This window comes from Paramormyrops kingsleyae, chromosome 2 (genome assembly GCF_048594095.1).
Source record: "Paramormyrops kingsleyae isolate MSU_618 chromosome 2, PKINGS_0.4, whole genome shotgun sequence".
Lineage (NCBI taxonomy): Eukaryota > Metazoa > Chordata > Actinopteri > Osteoglossiformes > Mormyridae > Paramormyrops > Paramormyrops kingsleyae.
This window is the reverse complement of record NC_132798.1, coordinates 5,658,381-5,677,376: the sequence shown is the minus strand read 5'-3', so window position 1 is coordinate 5,677,376 and position 18,996 is coordinate 5,658,381. Positions and strand designations below refer to the sequence as shown.

Genomic DNA, 18,996 nt, shown 5'->3' with positions numbered 1-18,996 from the left:
GGTAAACAAAAGCACAAAACGGCCCTACTATTTATGAGAGCAAGGAAACTCTGTGACCTCTGTGTCCTTGTCAACATGAGATGAGCTTCCTGCATTGTTATAAGGGGTCTTGCAGCTGCCTGATAGATTGTGGAACCTAATTCATTGTAGGTGGTGGTTGTGGGGGGTGGGGGAGCCTCCTGAAAAGCTGGCCTATTTAAATAGAATTGATAGCCTGACAGGTGGATCATGGCTGGGCTTGTGGTCCCTGCCCATGCGGCAGAGCGTGGGTTTGAGCGACTTCCCAGGCCTTGGGAGCGAGAGACAAGGTGAACAGGAAGCACACAGAACTGCGCGGCCCTTTTACAGTGCTGTCGGGAAAAATGGGCAGGATTTATCACCCTATGCTGCGATGGGAATCACTTCTGCTAACCCAGAAGTGTCACGCGCAGAAATATGGATGCCCATAGCGGAGAAAGGCCGGAACGCAAGGCCACAGCCTCCGCAGCGACGGGAGCTATTAAAGTGCATGACAAAAACGAAAGTGATGCTCTGGCTCCCACACATTTATCCATCAACATCAGTCAGCTCCACACAAGGGGATGGTGTGCATGTGTATCTAACGTGTGGTCTAAAGGAAGATGGAGAAAGTCCTCGTCGTGGATTGATCTTCTGTCCAGGCTGTAACAGAGGGCCTGATCCACAGACAAAGAAGGATGGGCAGTGGCATCATGGGTAACTTCGTAACACATCCAGACTCTGACATTATGTGCAAATAACAGGTTTGTATATATTACAACTAATTATAAGGAAAAATGTAGACGGGCATAGTCACCTGGCACTTTCATACGTACAGTGTCGCGTGTCGTGTTACCACAGCATAAGGCAATGCTCTCACCCTGTCTGGCGGTTTTGAAGTTAAATGACTGGAAGCCTCCTGTGAGCGCTGAAGAGTCGATGACATCTACTCCATACTCGCTCTGGTTCTTCCTGTACAGTGTGACGGCGACCACAAGGATGCACACGGCGATGACACCGGCAGCCAGCCCTGAGTAAAGCGCTACGTCGTTAGTGCCCTCCATACCTATAAGACAGAAAGCAGTCATAGCTATTGGTCACGCTGTACATTCGCTGTACCGTAGTGAACTTCTCTCAAAGTTTGCAGGATGGCAGATGAGAAAATTAAATGAAAAATAAATGAACAGAAGGCATCTATGCGTCATTTATACGAAAAAGTACCTTTTTTACTTTATTTCATCAAGACAATTGCTATTTACTGTGTGTATAATGAATGTAAATATAAAGTAAGAGTGTAGCTCAGAAGATAGACATTCGATTTGAAGATCTGAAGAGGAATGAGGGAGAGTATGGGTGGCACATTTCGAACGCCTGCCTTCCAGTTCAAGTGTATTTTTTTGTTTTTCCACATTTAATTTTGGGACAAGATCTCAATTTATAGCACCGCTGTACCATTGTTGGAGATCTGAACATCGTCCCTGCGCCTGTGCGTTAGATGGGGCTCCTCAGGCTACTCTGATCTCTGTCTTCCCTTAGTCCTAAGACATAAAGTCAGGTGAACTGGTCTCTAAATTGCCTGTGGTGTGTGTGTGTGTGTGTGTGTGTGTGTGTCCTCCCATGGACTAACATCCCATCCAGGGTGTGTCCTTGACTTGTGCCTTGGGACAGGCTCCAGGTTCCCCCACAAAAGTATACAGAACCAGTAGGTAGAACATGGGTGATTGGATAGGTGGATGGATAGATGGATGGATGGATGGATGGATGGATGGATATTTCCTCTTCCTGCTTATTTATTACACTTTCCTCGGATATAATTTTCCAACATTATTTAAATCCAGCTTTGAAGGCTGAAAGGTTGTGATCTTTTCCGGCCAAGGGTGCCAATTATACACAATACAGTCACACTGCGCTCCCCCCATCAGACAAGTACCAAATATGTTAATCAATCTTTAAAAATTCTCCACTGTGCTGTTTCCCCTGACAAGCACCACGGTGAGAAACTGATGCATCACACCAACATGGCTGTGAACACCAAGACAAGTTCTCCCTTGAAAACTTTAATTACTGACGCGATGATGTGCCAGATTTTCACACCAAGTGCATCTGTTGAGCTGGCACATCTCCCTCTTGTTCCCCAGTAAACTGTAGCCCAAAGAGGGTCATGCACACAAACCGGCCGCCAGGGTACACAGGCCAATTCCCTAACAAATACAAGCCTGTGAAAACGTTTTATCAGCAAGCAGCACCTCCCGGATGTGTGATAATCTTTGAGATCAATACTTTATAAAGATAATTAAATTAGCACAAAGACCTACTGCATACGGTTTAACACCTGCCTACTAAATACTCACTCTTTAAAAGTATTTTCTAGTATAGCTGTATATGAGGTTTTAATCACATGAGTTAAATTATGATGTTGTGTTGCTGAGCTGCAAAAAATAGCTTGGTTATCAAATACATTGTCCTACTCCTCTCTGCACATTTACTCACACTTTATGGTACCAAGAACAACACAACACACAGAGATTATGTAAAGCTCTCTTATTGACTGACAAGCTCGCTCGCTGTCTAGCTTCTTGTGAGAGCAGTTTCCTTCAGTCAGTATGGTCCCAGTTTATTGAAGCATCCTCGCTGCACAGATCAGAGGTGTAAGCAAAGTGCTAATGACGTACCAGTGAACCAATAAAACAGTGCTTGCTGCAGCATATGATTTCAAAGGTGTCAGGACAATGGCTTGCGACTGTCACTGGGAATTATGGGGACGCCTAATGCAATTTGATTAAATTAGTTCATTTGCAATAATCACACCCCATTAATTTCCCTACATTTCCGGTATGTAGAGTCTCTCTTTTTAATGGAATGCTTGAAAATTGCATATTTGAAAAAAGCCTAATATGAAACATGTTCTTATACTGGAAACACTAAGATGATAATATTATACCAAGGCTGAAAAGTCAAAAGGAGGTAATACTGATCAGATGAATGTATGAATTACTCAAATGGTTGTACCGCACTAAGTGCAGCCTGTAGAAACTGTTGAGGTTACACTCAGATATGTGACAATTTTTGCTTTAGATTTGATTGATTTTGAAAGTTTTTCTTTGTTTGAACTTTGCTAGGCCTGAAATACTCTTTGTAATTGAATGCCGTGCGGAGAATCTTTCACAAAGGCCCTGCCCTTGAGAAACACAGTTCTTGTCATTTTCCTGATCGTGATGGAATTTCTCCTTAGACAGAGATCTGCTAGAAAATGAAAAGCTGAAAGCGAAGCCTGCAGCTACTAGCCCACGGAAAACTTCTAAGAATACAATGGATCACTGGTTGGTGAAGAAAAGAAAGGGTAAGACAGAAGGCAGACTGAAGGCTAAACTGGCAAACAAATCCTCGAAAGTCTGTCAATAATACATTACATTTTATCCATAGCAATGAGTGCCATGGTACAGAAATGAACACTGGCTACCATTTGTTAAAAACTGCAATGATTATTCAGAATGGCTAATCTTTTATAAGAGGGTAATTATCCATCATAATTGGAGGAAATAATTACTATTACCATATAGCTCCACCCAAGTCCTGGCTGTGAAATCTAAAATTGTGGATTATGTTCATATTCTAGTTTTATTTCTGGGGCAAACATCAGATCACTGTGATACTCATCAAGTACTAAAAAAAATATCAAAACTGTGACTTGACCTACTGGAAATTTCAAATATTCCACTAGGCGCACTTTACAATATCAACAAATAAATAGATACAAAGTGACCTCATGGGATTATTGTGAAATGCTCCTTCCAGACACTTCTATTCCCTAGGAAACAATTCTGGTAAACTGCATGGAACTAAACACAGACTCACCGCTTGTTTGCTAAAAACCTGGTTTAGGGTCATGCATTTAGCTAAAGATTCAACTAAAGATTCACAGTTTTAAAAAAATCCTGTACCTCAGAGCACAGAGTGGGCCTAGCAGTGATTGTACCTTTACGTGATATCTTACAGATGGAATGAAAGAGTCTGAACAAACTTCTTGACGATATTTGTGATTTTTCTTGAATTTGGGGAGTTCCTTTAGCTTACTTAAAATGTAAAATTAAGTCCTTTTATTATGTACACTGATGATACAGATACTCTTTGTAAAGATTTTCTAATCCTCCATTCCACTAATGCACGAGTAATGAGTAACAAAATATTCAAATAACGGTATTAGTCATTACTATAAACTGTATACTGTATGTGTAAATAACTGTATAATACAATATATATACAATAGTCCTAAATATTTTACATTAGTTACTAATTTCAATCACATGCCTTCTGTTAAACTGGTGAGCTGTTGCTTATAAAGAGATACTGACAAAAATGTTTTTAATGGTTTTCAACAGCTGCACCTTTTTCTGAAGTACAGTCATTATACTGTAGAAATACAAGTAACATTAATTGAGCAACCTGGTTTTCAATCTCACCATGTCCACTAAATGGCCGCTTCTGTCGACCTAAGAAGTAAAACACACCAATCAGCCTTTTCAGAATCTCATGGTTTCCTCACCATGTCTTTGTGTTTAGCTAACTGGAGACGCACACCTTTGTCCACCAAACTCAGGGGCAGTTCTGGGGCGCGGTGGGGCCATGCATGCTGTCACAGGGGCACTGTGCCCCCCCCTAAATATGTATACTACTTGGGTCTGAAATAAATGTATTATTATTATTTACATTTATATACATGGACTAAAAATTTGTGCGCTGGGAACAGGTGAAATACAAACGCATGCACATTTTTGTGATGGACTCCTAACGTGGGTGTGCGAGGTGGTTGAGTCACTTCAGTTTTCGTGAAAAGTGAAATTAACGACAGAAAAAATTGCTTGGTCAAGCAAGACAATCTAAACAAGGAGTCAGAGTGAGCTGCATGTTTCTAAAAACTGTAAAATGTAACTGCAAAGCATTTGCATAAATTCCACTGGTTTTCAAAATTGTCTTTTGCTTCTTAACGCTGGACATCTAGTGTAATTAATTTTTGGAGGACATTTAGGTCAAATGCATCTGCCCCCCCTAACAGAGCAACTGGCCTCAGTGCCCCCACCCCCCAGTTTGAAATGGTCTAGAATAGCCACTGATCAAACTACCAGTTCTCACTAAGGTTGGCGCTTTCGATCTGAAGAAATAATGGAGTCTACCCCCACCTCTGCGGGTCCACCACGATAAAATTTGTAGGTGGGAGGGATCGATTGCACGGTTGAAAAATATGGGACAAACTGGATACAGGATTTTATTTTTCAATACGGAGCGATTGCACAAATAAAAGGGCAGGTGCAAAGCTCAAATCCTCAAATTTCCCAAAACATTAAATTGCCTAACAGCTTTGACATGCTCCTTTTGCACATTAAAAAACTGGCCATTCTTATTTACAGTATATACACAGAATTAGCTACAGTCAATAAGAAGAATATTATAATGATATTTGGCTCTTTCACTTACACTACTTCAATTCCTTGCCCACAAACCAAAAAGGAACACTGGTGAACAAGTGGAGATGGTCGAACCCATGTTTTAAATGGCTAAACATGAGTAAATCATCTTTGTGTTGAGAAAACACATATTTTGTGTTATCTGAATGTTCTGTTTTGTTTATCTTTTCATTTTGTGATGAAAATTTGCTCCGCCATTAGTTAACACACATGGGACTGATGCCCAAAGTGTAACTCAGGCAGTTTTGTCCGATAATTTTTCATTACATTTGTTCTGCCTTAAACCATACACAGCAAAGAGAAACCCCAGTTTGATTCCTTGCATTTTGCTGATGCCAGCATGTTTTTTGTTAGTGCTCCTCCACATCCGCCGTTACACCCATCTCCAGTCTCACACACAAAGTCCCCATTCATTCCTGTGATCCATCCACTGTCTGTAGCTTCTTATCCTATTCAAGGTCATGGGGGGTTTGGAGCCTATGGGTGAAAGGCAGGGAACAACAACCCAGGGCAGGGTGCCAACCCATTGCAGGGCACATTACAGGGCACATGCAGACCCATGGGCAACTGAAAAACTCTGAGTAACCTCAGCATGTTTTGGGACTGTGGGGGGGGGGGGGGGGGGAAGGGGACTACCTAGGGGAAACCCCATCATGACATGGGAAGAACCTGCAAAGTCAACACACATGGAGCCTTGAACCCTGCTCCCACAAGTATGAGCCAACAGAGCTAAACACCACCCTTCTGCCAACCCCGTGCTAATGAATTTCCCCTGGGATCAATAGAGTATATCTGACTATTTATTTAGAGTGTTTTTCTTAAGCATTCAACCTGGAGCAGATCTTACCAGCCTCCTTACTGATGCAGCACAACAAAACAATGGATAAGTAAAATTTATCATACTTTAAACCATGGAAACAGTGAGGTTCAATTACTTGGGGTTTTACAACACCAATATAAATGTCTTGTCACCTCTAAGTTCTGAGGCCATAAAACTTTGTTTTGCAGAGTCAGCATAAATCTTAATTTTCAACACAGGCTTGTCTTTTAATACTCATTTTAAACTTCCTGTCCAAGATATTGTATATATATATATATATATATATATATATATATATATACATACATACAAATATATATATATAACTCAGAAATAAATGATGCAAGACTAAGGCAATTTGTTACTCTTCAGCACCCTGAAAAAATAATACATGTAAATGTCTATAGCAAATCAGGCTACCACTTTCAGAGAACAGACTGTCTTCAAAATGCTACAGCAGGAACTGGAACTAAAAGAATAATTTGGCCCCATTACAGCTGTTCTGATGTCTATTCACCAGCTTTCCTGGAAATTCTGGAGCCACCTCAAAAATCTCATTTAACACACTGTAATGTCAGGTTGCCCCTAATATAACTGCACAGATTTATGTGTACAGTCCAGGTCTGATTGTGTACAGTCCATGTCTGATTGCAGGACTTATGCCCACTTGTAATTCCTTGAATAAATACAAGAACTGTCAGTGGTAAAGACTTTAGCTATCAGATTCCGTTCCACAAATGCGGGGGTTGTGATCTGAAATATGGGAAATTTCTTTGTTCTCAGTATTTCAAGTCAAATACCTATTACATACCATTTATGCTGAGCTTACTCAACAGTATCTTAGTCTGACTGATTTTAGTCTAAATAATGTTTCTGGTACTGCAGTTCATGCTAGTCTATGTCTAAGCCACTATGCTGTTGTCTCTGCTCCATGTCTGGTTTCTTCCAGAATCCAGGGTTCAGGAATGCACTGTTATATCTTGCACCTTGACTCAAATCACAGGGCTGAGGAGGACACTCTCATTCCACTCTGAACTTCAGACTGAACTATGCTTACACACTTGTTGCTGAATTGCTTAAGGCTACTATGCCTTATAAGACAGTGGTTAGGCAGTTAGTTGAACCCTAGAGTTTTTTTCTAAAATAACTTCCATATGACTATGATGATTTTCTGGCTCTTTCCAATAAGATTATTACTACTGTATTACTACAGATTATTACTATTAACCTCCAATATGTTTATTTATGATACGGTTCGAGTTAATCTTAAGCTCTTATAGCATATTGGTTGGGAAAGGCACTATATAAATAACATTTAGAGATACGGCTGGGCTATATAAACGATATATCGTCTTATCGTCATAGAAACTTTAAACAATAAGATAGTTGCTTGATAGAACACATTAGTCTATCACATAGCAGATGAATGAAATTACAACCAATTATTTGGTAGCCTTTTAAGAACAGACAACATATAAACACAATTCAAGTCTGATTGAGGTGTTGGAGTACGTCACATGCTGTTGTTTTGACAATACACGTGAGATATGGGAGCCCCCGCAGAGGAAATTTAAGGTGCCAGTGAAGAGAGTGACAGCTCATCAGCAACAACACATCTTTTAAAATAAAATGAGATATTGTGGCTAAAAAAGCAGAAAGACGTTGGTGGTTTGGCTGTATTTAAAGGCTAACATGCAACATCCTGGTTCTGTGTTTTGTAAGCTCTGCCAAAAACTTGTGCCAACTAAATCTGGAAATACTGTGAACCTATTTCACCGCTCAAAGCATTGGCTTAAAGAATACATAACACAAGCACTTAGTCACAGAAACCAGCAGGCTTTCTGCATCCAATAGGAAATAGTGTGGGGTGGCATCCCTGGACCCGGGTGATAATCGTAAAATATGGGTCAAAAGGAGTCCCGTATTGGTTCACAAGGGACACACTGTTTTATTTTTTGATACGGGACGATCACGTAAAATAAGGGGATGGTGGCAACTCTACCAGCAACGTTAAACCGAGCTGCCAGGCAGGCAGAGAAAAATCCCAGTAACCAATCGTACAGCCGGGCTTTCTAGCGTTACGCCCTACAGCAACAAAAGTTTATTTTCGTATTATTTATTTATTAGAATGAGATTTTAGTTTGTAGTCCATTCAGTTTGTCACCTTTTCATGATCTGAATTTGTTTAGGGGGAATCCTAAAGGAATTTTAATCAAAAATTGAAGTAAAGAAATAACGACTAGAATTATATTGTGATAATTACTGACATCGAGTGATATGTATTAAAAAAATTACCGTGATTAATTATTTAGCCAGATCACCTAATCCTATTTAGAACTGAATTTAACTTAGACTAACTATGAAGTGAAGCTTTTCAATGTAACATTTTGGTTCTTCCTCGTTCTATTTAGAGCTGCGATGTAATTACGAGCACACGACGAACGCAAAGCAGGAAGGCAGAGAGCAGACTCACTTTGAGGTTTCACGTCATGCAGCAACCTGCGATCTGCAAAGACAGAAACACGGAATGAAAGAGGCAATTAAACTCCATTCCTATATCAGGAAAGTCATGCTGTTTTCAAGTCAGAGCGTGCCGAAAAGCTCAGAGCACAGCATGACAGGACACACCTCAGAGAATGATGTTTTACCACAGCCAAAAAAACCTGATACAGCTGGGGGAGTCACTGCAGAAAAGATACGTAATTCACTAAGAGTCTGGCTGGTTTATCCTTCACCAGAAAACAAGAGAGTGAGAAAGAAAATGATGTTTGGAGAAATACTTTGGGGAAAAAACACACACCACGGGCACTATTTTATTCCTTTTGCATTCTATTGCACTATTTATTTGAAATTTGTCTCCAGTGGATGTTATTCTCGTTTTTGACATGTCGGTAAAGGACCGTGGATTAGAATGATAGCAGTGATGATGCATTTGGTGCCAGTGATGAGATGATTACAGAAGTGAACGTGACAGGGACTTACTCTGGGTGCACTGTCCCCCAGTGCAGTTCTCCGTCGCCTGGCCTGCCCCCTCGCACAGCTTGCCCCCGTGCCTGGGTGCCGGAGCCGAACACTCCCGGCTACGCTGTCTGTCGCACTCTGGGCTGCAGGCTGTCCACTCACTCCACTCCCCCCAACCACCGTCCACTGCAGAGTGCAAGGCAGAGCACCTTTCACACTGCAAGTTCAGTCTGGGTGCAGCTATAGCGCAGCGGATGCAGGACTAAGGCAATTTGTTACTCTTCAGCATCCTGAAGACATGACAGTGAACACAAACCAGTTTTTTAGACAATGAGATCTTTCAGAGCCTGCATAGGAGAAGAGGCAAACCCAGCTAAACTTTGGAGCTTATTGCTTCGAAGAGTCCCTTTCAAAGCCATTCCTTGTCCATCCATGCCTTACAGTGATATCATGCAAAAAAAATCTTCCTGATTTTTATGCAAAGGTGTATTATCTTACGACAGAAAAGAGCTCAACCTACTGCACCAAATATATATAATTTTGTCTAAATTGCCTTTTTTTCCAGCTGACTGGCCCAGATCCTAATGGTGATAACATCTGTGAGTGATACACTGTACATTTAACCGATTTATTATCACTCCACTGCTTGGTAGACATTTTTATACAAAGCGATTTATTCCTTCATTGATTTATATTACAAATTGTTTCACTGAAACGATTCAAATTACGTATAACACTGAGGACAGTAACGGGATTTAAATAAAGGACATTTAGTTTAGGCATCCTTAGATACCATGCAGCCTGAAGCGCCTACTGAAAGGCACACACAAGCATCCAAGATTAAATGGTTGATCTGATGATGGTGGAATTTACTCCCAGGGAATAATATTAGCGTTCAAGCGAAAGAAGGAAGCTAAAAGGACGTGCTTGCACTTCTGCATGGGTCTTATTACCATGACAACAACAGAGAAATCATCCATCAACTCTAGAAATGCCAGCCAGTAATCGGTGCCTGCATTCACAAAAAAGGAATGTTGTATTGATGGGCTTTTTGCATTAAATAAATAATAATAATAATAATAATAATAATAAATGCAAGTAAATCTATACTACTTTCTGAGTATTAATCAAATTGCAGTGTTTTCACTTGAAAAACTTTAACTAATAATATACTAATCAGTACTGTGTGTTATGCATTAAAGCCATTTAGTCCCTTTTTTGTGGTCCGTGACGCTTCAAGGTTATTCAGTCCATTGATGTAGTCCATTCTGTGAAACAACGCGTGGCAACATTTGCGTTTCTTTACTCAATTTCTTAGCCACAAAGAAGAAGGCAGCTCACCTGGACAGTCTGCTTTGCAGGTGATCTTCTGCATGGACATGCCCTCACAGAAGGCACCCCCGTTGAGCGGGGCGGGGTTGGTGCATGTGCGGGAACGCTTCTGGACCCCCCTACCGCACGGCACGCTGCACGTTGACCACTCTGTCCACAGTGACCAGCCGCCGTTCACTTAGGGGGGAAATGAGAACGGACGGGGGGGGGGGGGGGGTATCTTAATCGGGGTGCGGCGAAGGGCAGCCCTTCATGTACGGCGACATGCAAACGGCTCTGCCAGCTGGGAACAGCCTGGATTTTGGCAGCCTGCTACGGATATGTTATTCCTTAGTGTCGCTCCAGTCCACATCATTTTCTATGCAGTCTTTGTTTGCAGCATTATACTGTATGTACACTGCAATGTCTATGCTCACATTTTACATTTACATTTTATATATTTAGCAGACAGTTTCACCCAAAGTGACACACATTCCAGCAAGCAGGCCCAGTGAGTTCCCTGGAGCAATCAGGGCTTCTTAGGGGTTACTTACATTTTAACAACGTGTCTAAAAAAGAAAATAAAAACACAACGAAAGGTGGCTGTCACTGGAGTAACAGGCACCAGATTACATCAGATAAAACATTTTCATGCAGAAGCTGCAGTAGGATTTGTTTCTTCTAAAACCATTTACTTATTTTCAGTAGACGCATTTATCCAAAGCGACATACAAGCAAGGATCAGAGAGCAGGGTCATTCAGTCTCTGAAGCAATTGGGGTCACAGGCCTTGCTCAAGGGCCCAGTGTCGAAAAACCCTGATTTGCACCACTGACCTAACAATCATAGGCACAGAGTTCAACCCTGAGGAGTCACACACGTCTCGAGAGGTGAGAGTTAAAATGAGTGTTATCAAACATGACACGTAAGGAATCGATCTGTCCTGTTACGTGACGCCCATACGGCACGCGCCTTACCAAACACCACCACGTTGGCTGAGGCACTCCGGCGCTTGGCCACGATATTGCTGGCCAGGCAGGTGTAGTTTCCGGAGTCGGAAAGGCGGGCCTCGTTGATGATGAGGTTGTGGTCGGCCCGTGTGTCGATGTTGTCGTCGTTGAGGGCACTCACCGGCTCCTCATTCTTCAGCCACTCTACCTGCGTGCACAGTGACACGGGCAGGAATGACACCGGAACACGTCACACCTGCAGTCATTAAGCAGAAGGCTGTCAGCTATTACCACTAAAACACCAAGAACTATGAATTATAAACCTAGATACTGCTTAGTGACCCTGTGCCAGGAACAAATCGTGATTTGGTAAATTGCTATTATTTTCTGGAAGATTAGTGCTAAAGATTTACAAAATTTCATACAAAGAGTTCATAGGAAGGCAAAGATCTCAATCTGGGAGTTTTCAAAAGAAAGTAAAAATCTATGGCGACCATGATTTTTGCCCTTCTTTTTTTTGCCAGAAACGAAAAAATAAAGAATTCTGGGAGCAGGAAAAATTTAAGCATTCCTTTGTCCGATCACTGCTGTACATTGACTTACAAGTAGGCAGAGCCCTACCTGACCTTGCCTAATGTTGTGCTGGATGAAAATGGAGGGCAGAGAAGACATTAACTAAGCCCAAAGAGAGCCTGATGTCCAAAGAGGGAAAAAAAATTAAATTGAACATCTCAGGATGGAATTCGTCATTAGATACGCTCTCATCAAGTAATGCAATGATGACAGGATGACAGGCTTTTTAAATGTACTAATTTAATCTTGGAAATAAGGAATTAATTTACAATCCTATGTTGGGATATTGGATCCATTTGGCATTCAGTAGTTGTCCCTGTGCGCAGCCATAGGGGTAATAATGAAAAGAATTGCAGTGCAGAAGGAAAAAAATGCACAGACAGATACAAATTAGCCCCGCAATTGTGCGGCAGAGGATGTGGGAACACATTTGTTTCAATTAGAATCTAGACGTCGGTTTGGAGGTAAGTTTTCAAGTGCAAACTACGTCCCCTCATTTCAATAAAGTAACATTTCTCCGTTAAGAGTGTTGCTCCTTCTCAATGTATACAGGCAAGATCTCGCACTCGTCTATCAAGAGACCTCTGAAAAGGTCAAAAGAAACACTGAACGAAGAGAAATGCAGTCAGGGCCATGGCTTGATATTCAGAAATATGACCTCACTCTGGAAACAGGGAGGGGGGGGCATTTACTATTATTTGGCACCAATAGCAGTATGTGTAAAACTGTTAGCATGGGTAATAGGCCTGCAATGGGATTTAAGCATGTGCAACAGGCACCGTGAATGAGCGCTTGATTTTTTTTTGTGGGTTTTAATAAAAAGTTATGTTAAAGAACATACCCAAAGGCTCCAGCATTCAAATATATGGCAATTATATGGAAACACTGCGCTATAAAGACATATTAAGAGTACAGTACGTAACAGCATGTTCAATTTAGCATTTGGGAATCACAGGCAAAGGCTTGCGTTGGGATTGGTAATTATTAAATGTATATTTCACTTTAGATTTCCATCAATTCCCCATGGCCGACCAGCCAGGGCAGGGTGTCTGTGAGTCTGGAGCCCATCTCTGGAAGCACATGGCACGACACAACAATCCATCACGGGACACATACTCAGTCACACACTATGGACAATTTAGAGACACCTATTCACCTAAATTGGATGTCTTTGTACTGTAGGAGGAAACACAGCGGCCACAGAACAGCAAGGTAAATACAGCGCTGGGAATGAAAACCCCAGGCCAGGAATTGTGATGTCACAGAGATTAGCACGGCACACATACACCTCCCTGAAACAGAATTTGTTACTGAGCATATTTTCATCTCTAAAATTCATATTTTTGTATTAACATTTGAATCATGTGAGGTATATGAATTACTACTTGACAAATAGCATAAAAGAAATGACTAAATATATCTAATAACACAGATATATTTCAGATAGATTATTATTTCAGATAGATTATTATTTCAGATAGAAAATACATGAAAATTTCAACTGCGTCAAGATATATGATCATAGGAGATGGAGTAGTTTCAATCTAATAGCAGCATAATTTTCAAGATGCCTGGAGATACGTAGAGTATAGATTAAACCAACATTAAAACTCTGGAAACTAAGATGAGCTTTACTCAAAGGGTCTGAGAAATGAGAGTCAAACCAATGAGTCTTATGTTTTTATAACTCTAATAAATCAAATAGAACAGATAACCTGACCAGTACTGTCATACAGTAATTACATTAGACATTCCTTATAGAATCAGCTTCCAAGTTTCCATTTAAACAACATGCATGCCTTTACAAAAAAGAGATTTAAAATTAAATATCCAAATTACAATACTCTAAAGAGAAAAAAATGTCAAAATTCAACATCAGAATTAGGATTTTAAAAGTCAAGGAGAGATATTTACTTTATAGTGCAAACAGCTTGCCCTTCCTTTTCCTATTCATTCGCTATTCAAGGCTGCATTATAATCAAGGCAATTTTTCAGTATTCATCACAGTATTTTCATTAATCATAATTATCTTTTCTGTGGAACACAGAACTTTTTGGAGAAAAAAAAAATCAATTTCTCTATCTGTCTTTCTGCCATACACTGAGGGACTGTAGTCTTTGCTAAAAATCCTTTTGTGTATTTTGCAGTCATTTTCATAATTTAACATCACATACTGTATTGCTTCTGCACAATATATAGCTTTAAAAATTAGAACATGATTTTCTTCATGCAACATGAACAGCAAGCCGGATTACAGTTGCAATACTGTACTGCTACTTGACACATTTAAATTAGATTCCTTGATACCTTAGAGGTGTTTCTGATGTCACATTACCCTTTTCTTTTAAATTAAATTTTGCATTCGTAAACAACATCTGCAAGAGCTGCATTTTACATCTGCACAAGTAATTCCTGACTGGCTTCCCATGCAGAGTGAACCCCAGCTGCCTGAAATAGTCTCAACCTCCCCATATACAGATTGATGGCAGTTTGCTGTTCTTTTTCCATTTTTGTAAACCAGTTCCTTTGTGTATATATACATCCAAATGTAGGTGTTTACTCCAGTGTATAATTCTTGGAAAACTTCACATTTCTAAAAAGAATGTGTCAATTTAAAGTCGAGATAAAATACGTCTGAAGTGCAGTTCAGAACCATAGCAGAGAACAAGGAAAGGGATAATCTTTTCTTTAACAATACAGCCATTTACTTTATTGCTTTTAAAATGCTGTAGACTCATAGCATCAGATAATTTATTCCTACAGAGATATAATTACTTTGAGATTATTTCTCAGGCTATGGAGCAAAAATCTGAGTAATCACATCACATTAAGTTGATGGCTTGGTGTCTAAATTACACAGTACGCTTTATCTTCCTTTTTCCACTGTCTGCGGATTTGTGTGTGTGGCATAGATGACAGTGTGACGATAAGTTGTGGATTGGGAAATAGCGGCTGAGATCTCTATGGATCTCATCAAAGTTACTAATAGGCAACACTAATACAAAGCAGCCCTCAGGCCTCAAATCAGCCTACTGTGCCCTTTCAAACGTCCACGGTGTCTAAACCGATAGCAAAGCATGGTGCTAAACCATCTGAAGGTTATACTCATACAACCGTTCGTCATACAGTAATGCTATAGCCTTTGACTCCTATTTACCCATAAACAGACATTATAGGCGACTACACTTTTCACCCAAGGAATGCAGGGCGAAAGATTCCAACCAGTCATTCATCCAGACAAATAAATTTATGAACAAGTAAATACATTTAAAATAACTTATATCACATGGATGTGACCAGTGCTTAATTTGTAAATCATTCATGTGAGAGCGGAAGGGCGACGAGACAGACGCAGCTCACAGAACGTCTACGAAACACGCTGCTGAAAACATGCTGTGTATTTTTTTAAGAAAAAATGTAAACTAAAAAACGATGTGAAACTGCATGAAAATTGGCCTGGAAATGAAATGTTTTTTTTTTTTTTAATTTTTTATTTTTTTATTTTTTTTATTTTTTTTATGTTATTGTTTTTTTAACCGGAGAGCTGCTGGATCTGGGCAAATAGGTGCCGGAATGCAGACAGTCAAGAACAGAGTTGGTCCTGGAACGCAACACAAGGACAGGATATGAGGAAAATAAGCCACAGATTCAAATGTAATTTTGCAAGATAATTTGATTTATGAAATTTTATTTTAATGTTCAAATAGCTTTTTCACCTGACCAGTAGGGGTTGCAATTACACCCCCTGTAACCCTGGTTAAATTGCTTATGGGAGACATAGTCCTCATAAGCCTGTTTTTGCCCTTCATCTCAGAGGGGAAGCCACTGGAAGAAGTCAGCCTCCCTCCACCAGCAAAAGTGTAATCAGTACTGGAGGCTAACAACAGAAATACCAGTAAATGCAATGAATTCCGTCATTAGCTTACCTCCCTGTCATTGGTTTACCTGCCTGTCACTGGTTTACCTCCCTGTCACTGGTTTACCTCCCTGTCACTGGCTTACCTCCCTGTGGTTGGTTTAGCTCCCTGTCACTGGCTTACCTCCCTGTCACTGGCTTACCTCCCTGTCATTGGTTTACCTCCCTGTCACTGGCTTACCTCCCTGTCATTGGTTTACCTCCCTGTCACTGGCTTACCTCCCTGTCATTGGTTTACCTCCCTGTCACTGGGTTACCTCCCTGTCACTGGCTTACCTCCCTGTCATTGGTTTACCTCCCTGTCACTGGCTTACCTCCCTGTCACTGGTTTACCACCCTGTCACTGGCTTACCTCCCTGTCACTGGCTTACCTCCCTGTCATTGGTTTACCTCCCTGTCACTGGCTTACCTCCCTGTCGTTGGTTTACCTCCCTGTCACTGGCTTACCTCCCTGTCATTAGTTTACCTCCCTGTCACTGGCTTACCTCCCTGTCATTGGTTTACCTCCCTGTCACTGGCTTACCTCCCTGTCATTGGTTTACCTCCCTGTCACTGGGTTACCTCCCTGTCATTGGTTTACCTCCCTGTCACTGGCTTACCTCCCTGTCACTTGCTTACCTCCCTGTCATTGGTTTACCTCCCTGTCACTGGCTTACCTCCCTGTCATTGGTTTACCTCCCTGTCACTGGGTTACCTCCCTGTCATTGGTTTACCTCCCTGTCACTGGCTTACCTCCCTGTCACTGGCTTACCTCCCTGTCATTGGTTTACCTCCCTGTCACTGGCTTACCTCCCTGCTGCGTCACAGTTGCCACCCTCTACCTTCTACCCGACCCCGCCCCCTTCCTGGAGAAACACTTACACATTGCTATTCCAACCAACTACAGCTTATCTTAGATAAATAAATGGAAGGGGCCTGCTGCTCAACGTGGGATCAGGAAATAATTGCTTGGCACTAAAATGAAGCTCATCATTTGCTCTCTTGGAGACGATGCAATGACCTGAGATGAAAATAACAGGGTTAGCTGAGCTCAGCTGATTGAAATTATGGATAATGTAGCAGCTGCAACTTGAAGGAGAATATTGTGTCATCTTCAGTGGAAAATGTCAGATTTCGTGGGACATACAAGACGAAATTTTTGAGATAAACAGATGAGGTACCATTGATGGTATTATGGTCCAACATCGGCTGTCATGTAAGAGACCGGCATTAACTTTGAGCTAAGGACAGTGTAGGAAATTGGGGTAAAATATAATAAAGATGGCTTCATTTAAATGCAGTGGCATATGTTGCAGCTACAGGGGGAAAAAAACACCATTTCGATGAGGTCATTCTAATCAATGGCAATCATGTACAATTCCTTATTACAACAGTTCTCTGTTACAAAAGCATAATTATAATTTGCATTCATTTTCAAAGAAATGCAAGTGACAAGTAGGCAATTACACGTGAAGTGTAATATACCAATATTAATGCCTCAAATTTACACTTCCTCTATTGTGTCAATTATTTCTCAGCAATAATGGCTTTCAAGAAATCATATTATATGATACTTCTCTCAAGTTTAAGAGTGGCATTTAAAACATGATGCACACAAAGCCCTCCCTGTCTTTCCGTGATGATTGCAGTGTCTTCAATAATATATTTATTACATTTTAAGCGCTTGTAAATAACTTTATTGCAAGACATGAATAATAATAAATGAATCATTACGTAAAACAAGATGGAGCCACTCATTAATATTTGCTTAGTAGCACTTGGGTTGTTTGAAACCAATTTCAGTCTGTTTATCTTGCATCGTAAATGTACAGCTGCGACGAGTGAAGCTGAATCGTTACCGGTAATTTCACATTTTTGTATCCCATATAAATCCTCCATTGTGAGGTGATGTTTCCACATTATAACATACATGTATCAGTATCATTACGGATTGTGAAAGTAAATTATAGTCCAAAAACAAAATGATGCTATAAGAAATGCAAAACAATCTGTCGGCCTTATGTACAGGTACATCTCAAAAAATTAGAATATCGTGAAAAAGTTCAATATTTCTTGACATTCCTTTCAGAAGGTGAAATTCATATATTATATAGATTCATTACACATAGAGTGAAATATGTCAAGCCTTTATTTCTTGGAATTTCAAAGATTATGACTTACAGATAATAAAACCCAAAATTCATTGTCTCAGAAAATTAGAATATTGTGAAAAAGTTCAATATTGGAAAGTCATGGTGTCACACCCTAATCAGCTAATCACCTGCAAAGGTTTCCTGAGCCCTTAAATGGTCTCAGTCTGGGTCAGGAGGCTACACAATCATGGGGAAGACTGCTGACTTGACAGATGCCCAGAGGACAGTCATTGACACCCTCCACAAGGAGGGTAAGCCACAAAAGGTCATTGCCAAAGAAGCTGGTTGTTCACAGAGTGCTGTATCCAAGCATATTCATAGAGAGTTGAGTGAAAGGAAAAAGTGTGGTAGGAAAAGGTGCCCCAGCAACAGGTACAACTGCAGCCTTGAGAAGGATTGTCAAGCAAAATCCATTCAAGAATTCTAAGACACGGGTTACAAATGTCGCATTCCTCGTGTCAAGCCATTCCTGAACCAGGGAGAACGTCAGAAGCGTCTTACCTGGGCTAAGGAGAAAACGTGCTGGAGTGTTGCTCAGTGGTCCAAAGTCCTCTTTTCAGATGAAAGTAAAATTTGCAAATCATTTGGAAATCAAGGTCCCAGAGTCTGGAGGAAGAGTGGAGAGACACAGAATCCACGTTGCTTGAAGTCCAGTGTGAAGCTTCCACAGTCAGTGATGATTTGGGGTGCCATGTCATCTGCTGGTGTCCACAGTATTCATTCTGAAGTCCACAGTAAACGCAGCCATCTACCAGGAAATCTTGGAGCACTTCATGCTTCCTTCTACTGACAAGCTTTATGGAGATGCTGATTTCATTTTCCAGCAGGGCTTGGCACCTGCCCACATTACCAAAGGTACCAAAAGTTGGTTCAAC

General features: G+C 40.8%; 1 protein-coding gene and 1 long non-coding RNA gene across 4 annotated transcripts in view; one reads left to right on the top strand and one right to left on the bottom strand.

Moving 5' to 3' along the window:
• The window catches only part of unc5db (unc-5 netrin receptor Db), a 165,602-nt gene that overhangs the window by 23,879 nt on the left and 122,727 nt on the right, over nt 1-18,996 (bottom strand). For 2 of the 3 annotated variants that reach the window (XM_023838555.2, XM_023838557.2), the window contains exons 5-9: nt 11,528-11,708; nt 10,582-10,749; nt 9,262-9,426; nt 8,753-8,785; nt 878-1,063 (exon numbers count right to left, since the gene is read on the bottom strand). In XM_023838555.2, coding sequence (XP_023694323.1) covers nt 878-1,063; nt 8,753-8,785; nt 9,262-9,426; nt 10,582-10,749; nt 11,528-11,708 — 733 coding nt within the window. The remainder of the gene's footprint in view (nt 1-877; nt 1,064-8,752; nt 8,786-9,261; nt 9,427-10,581; nt 10,750-11,527; nt 11,709-18,996) is intronic. The other variant, XM_023838556.2, reaches the window with a different exon arrangement.
• Nucleotides 1-18,996, top strand: part of LOC140581475 (uncharacterized) — a 60,818-nt gene that overhangs the window by 28,590 nt on the left and 13,232 nt on the right. The gene's annotated exons all lie outside the window — the stretch shown is intronic.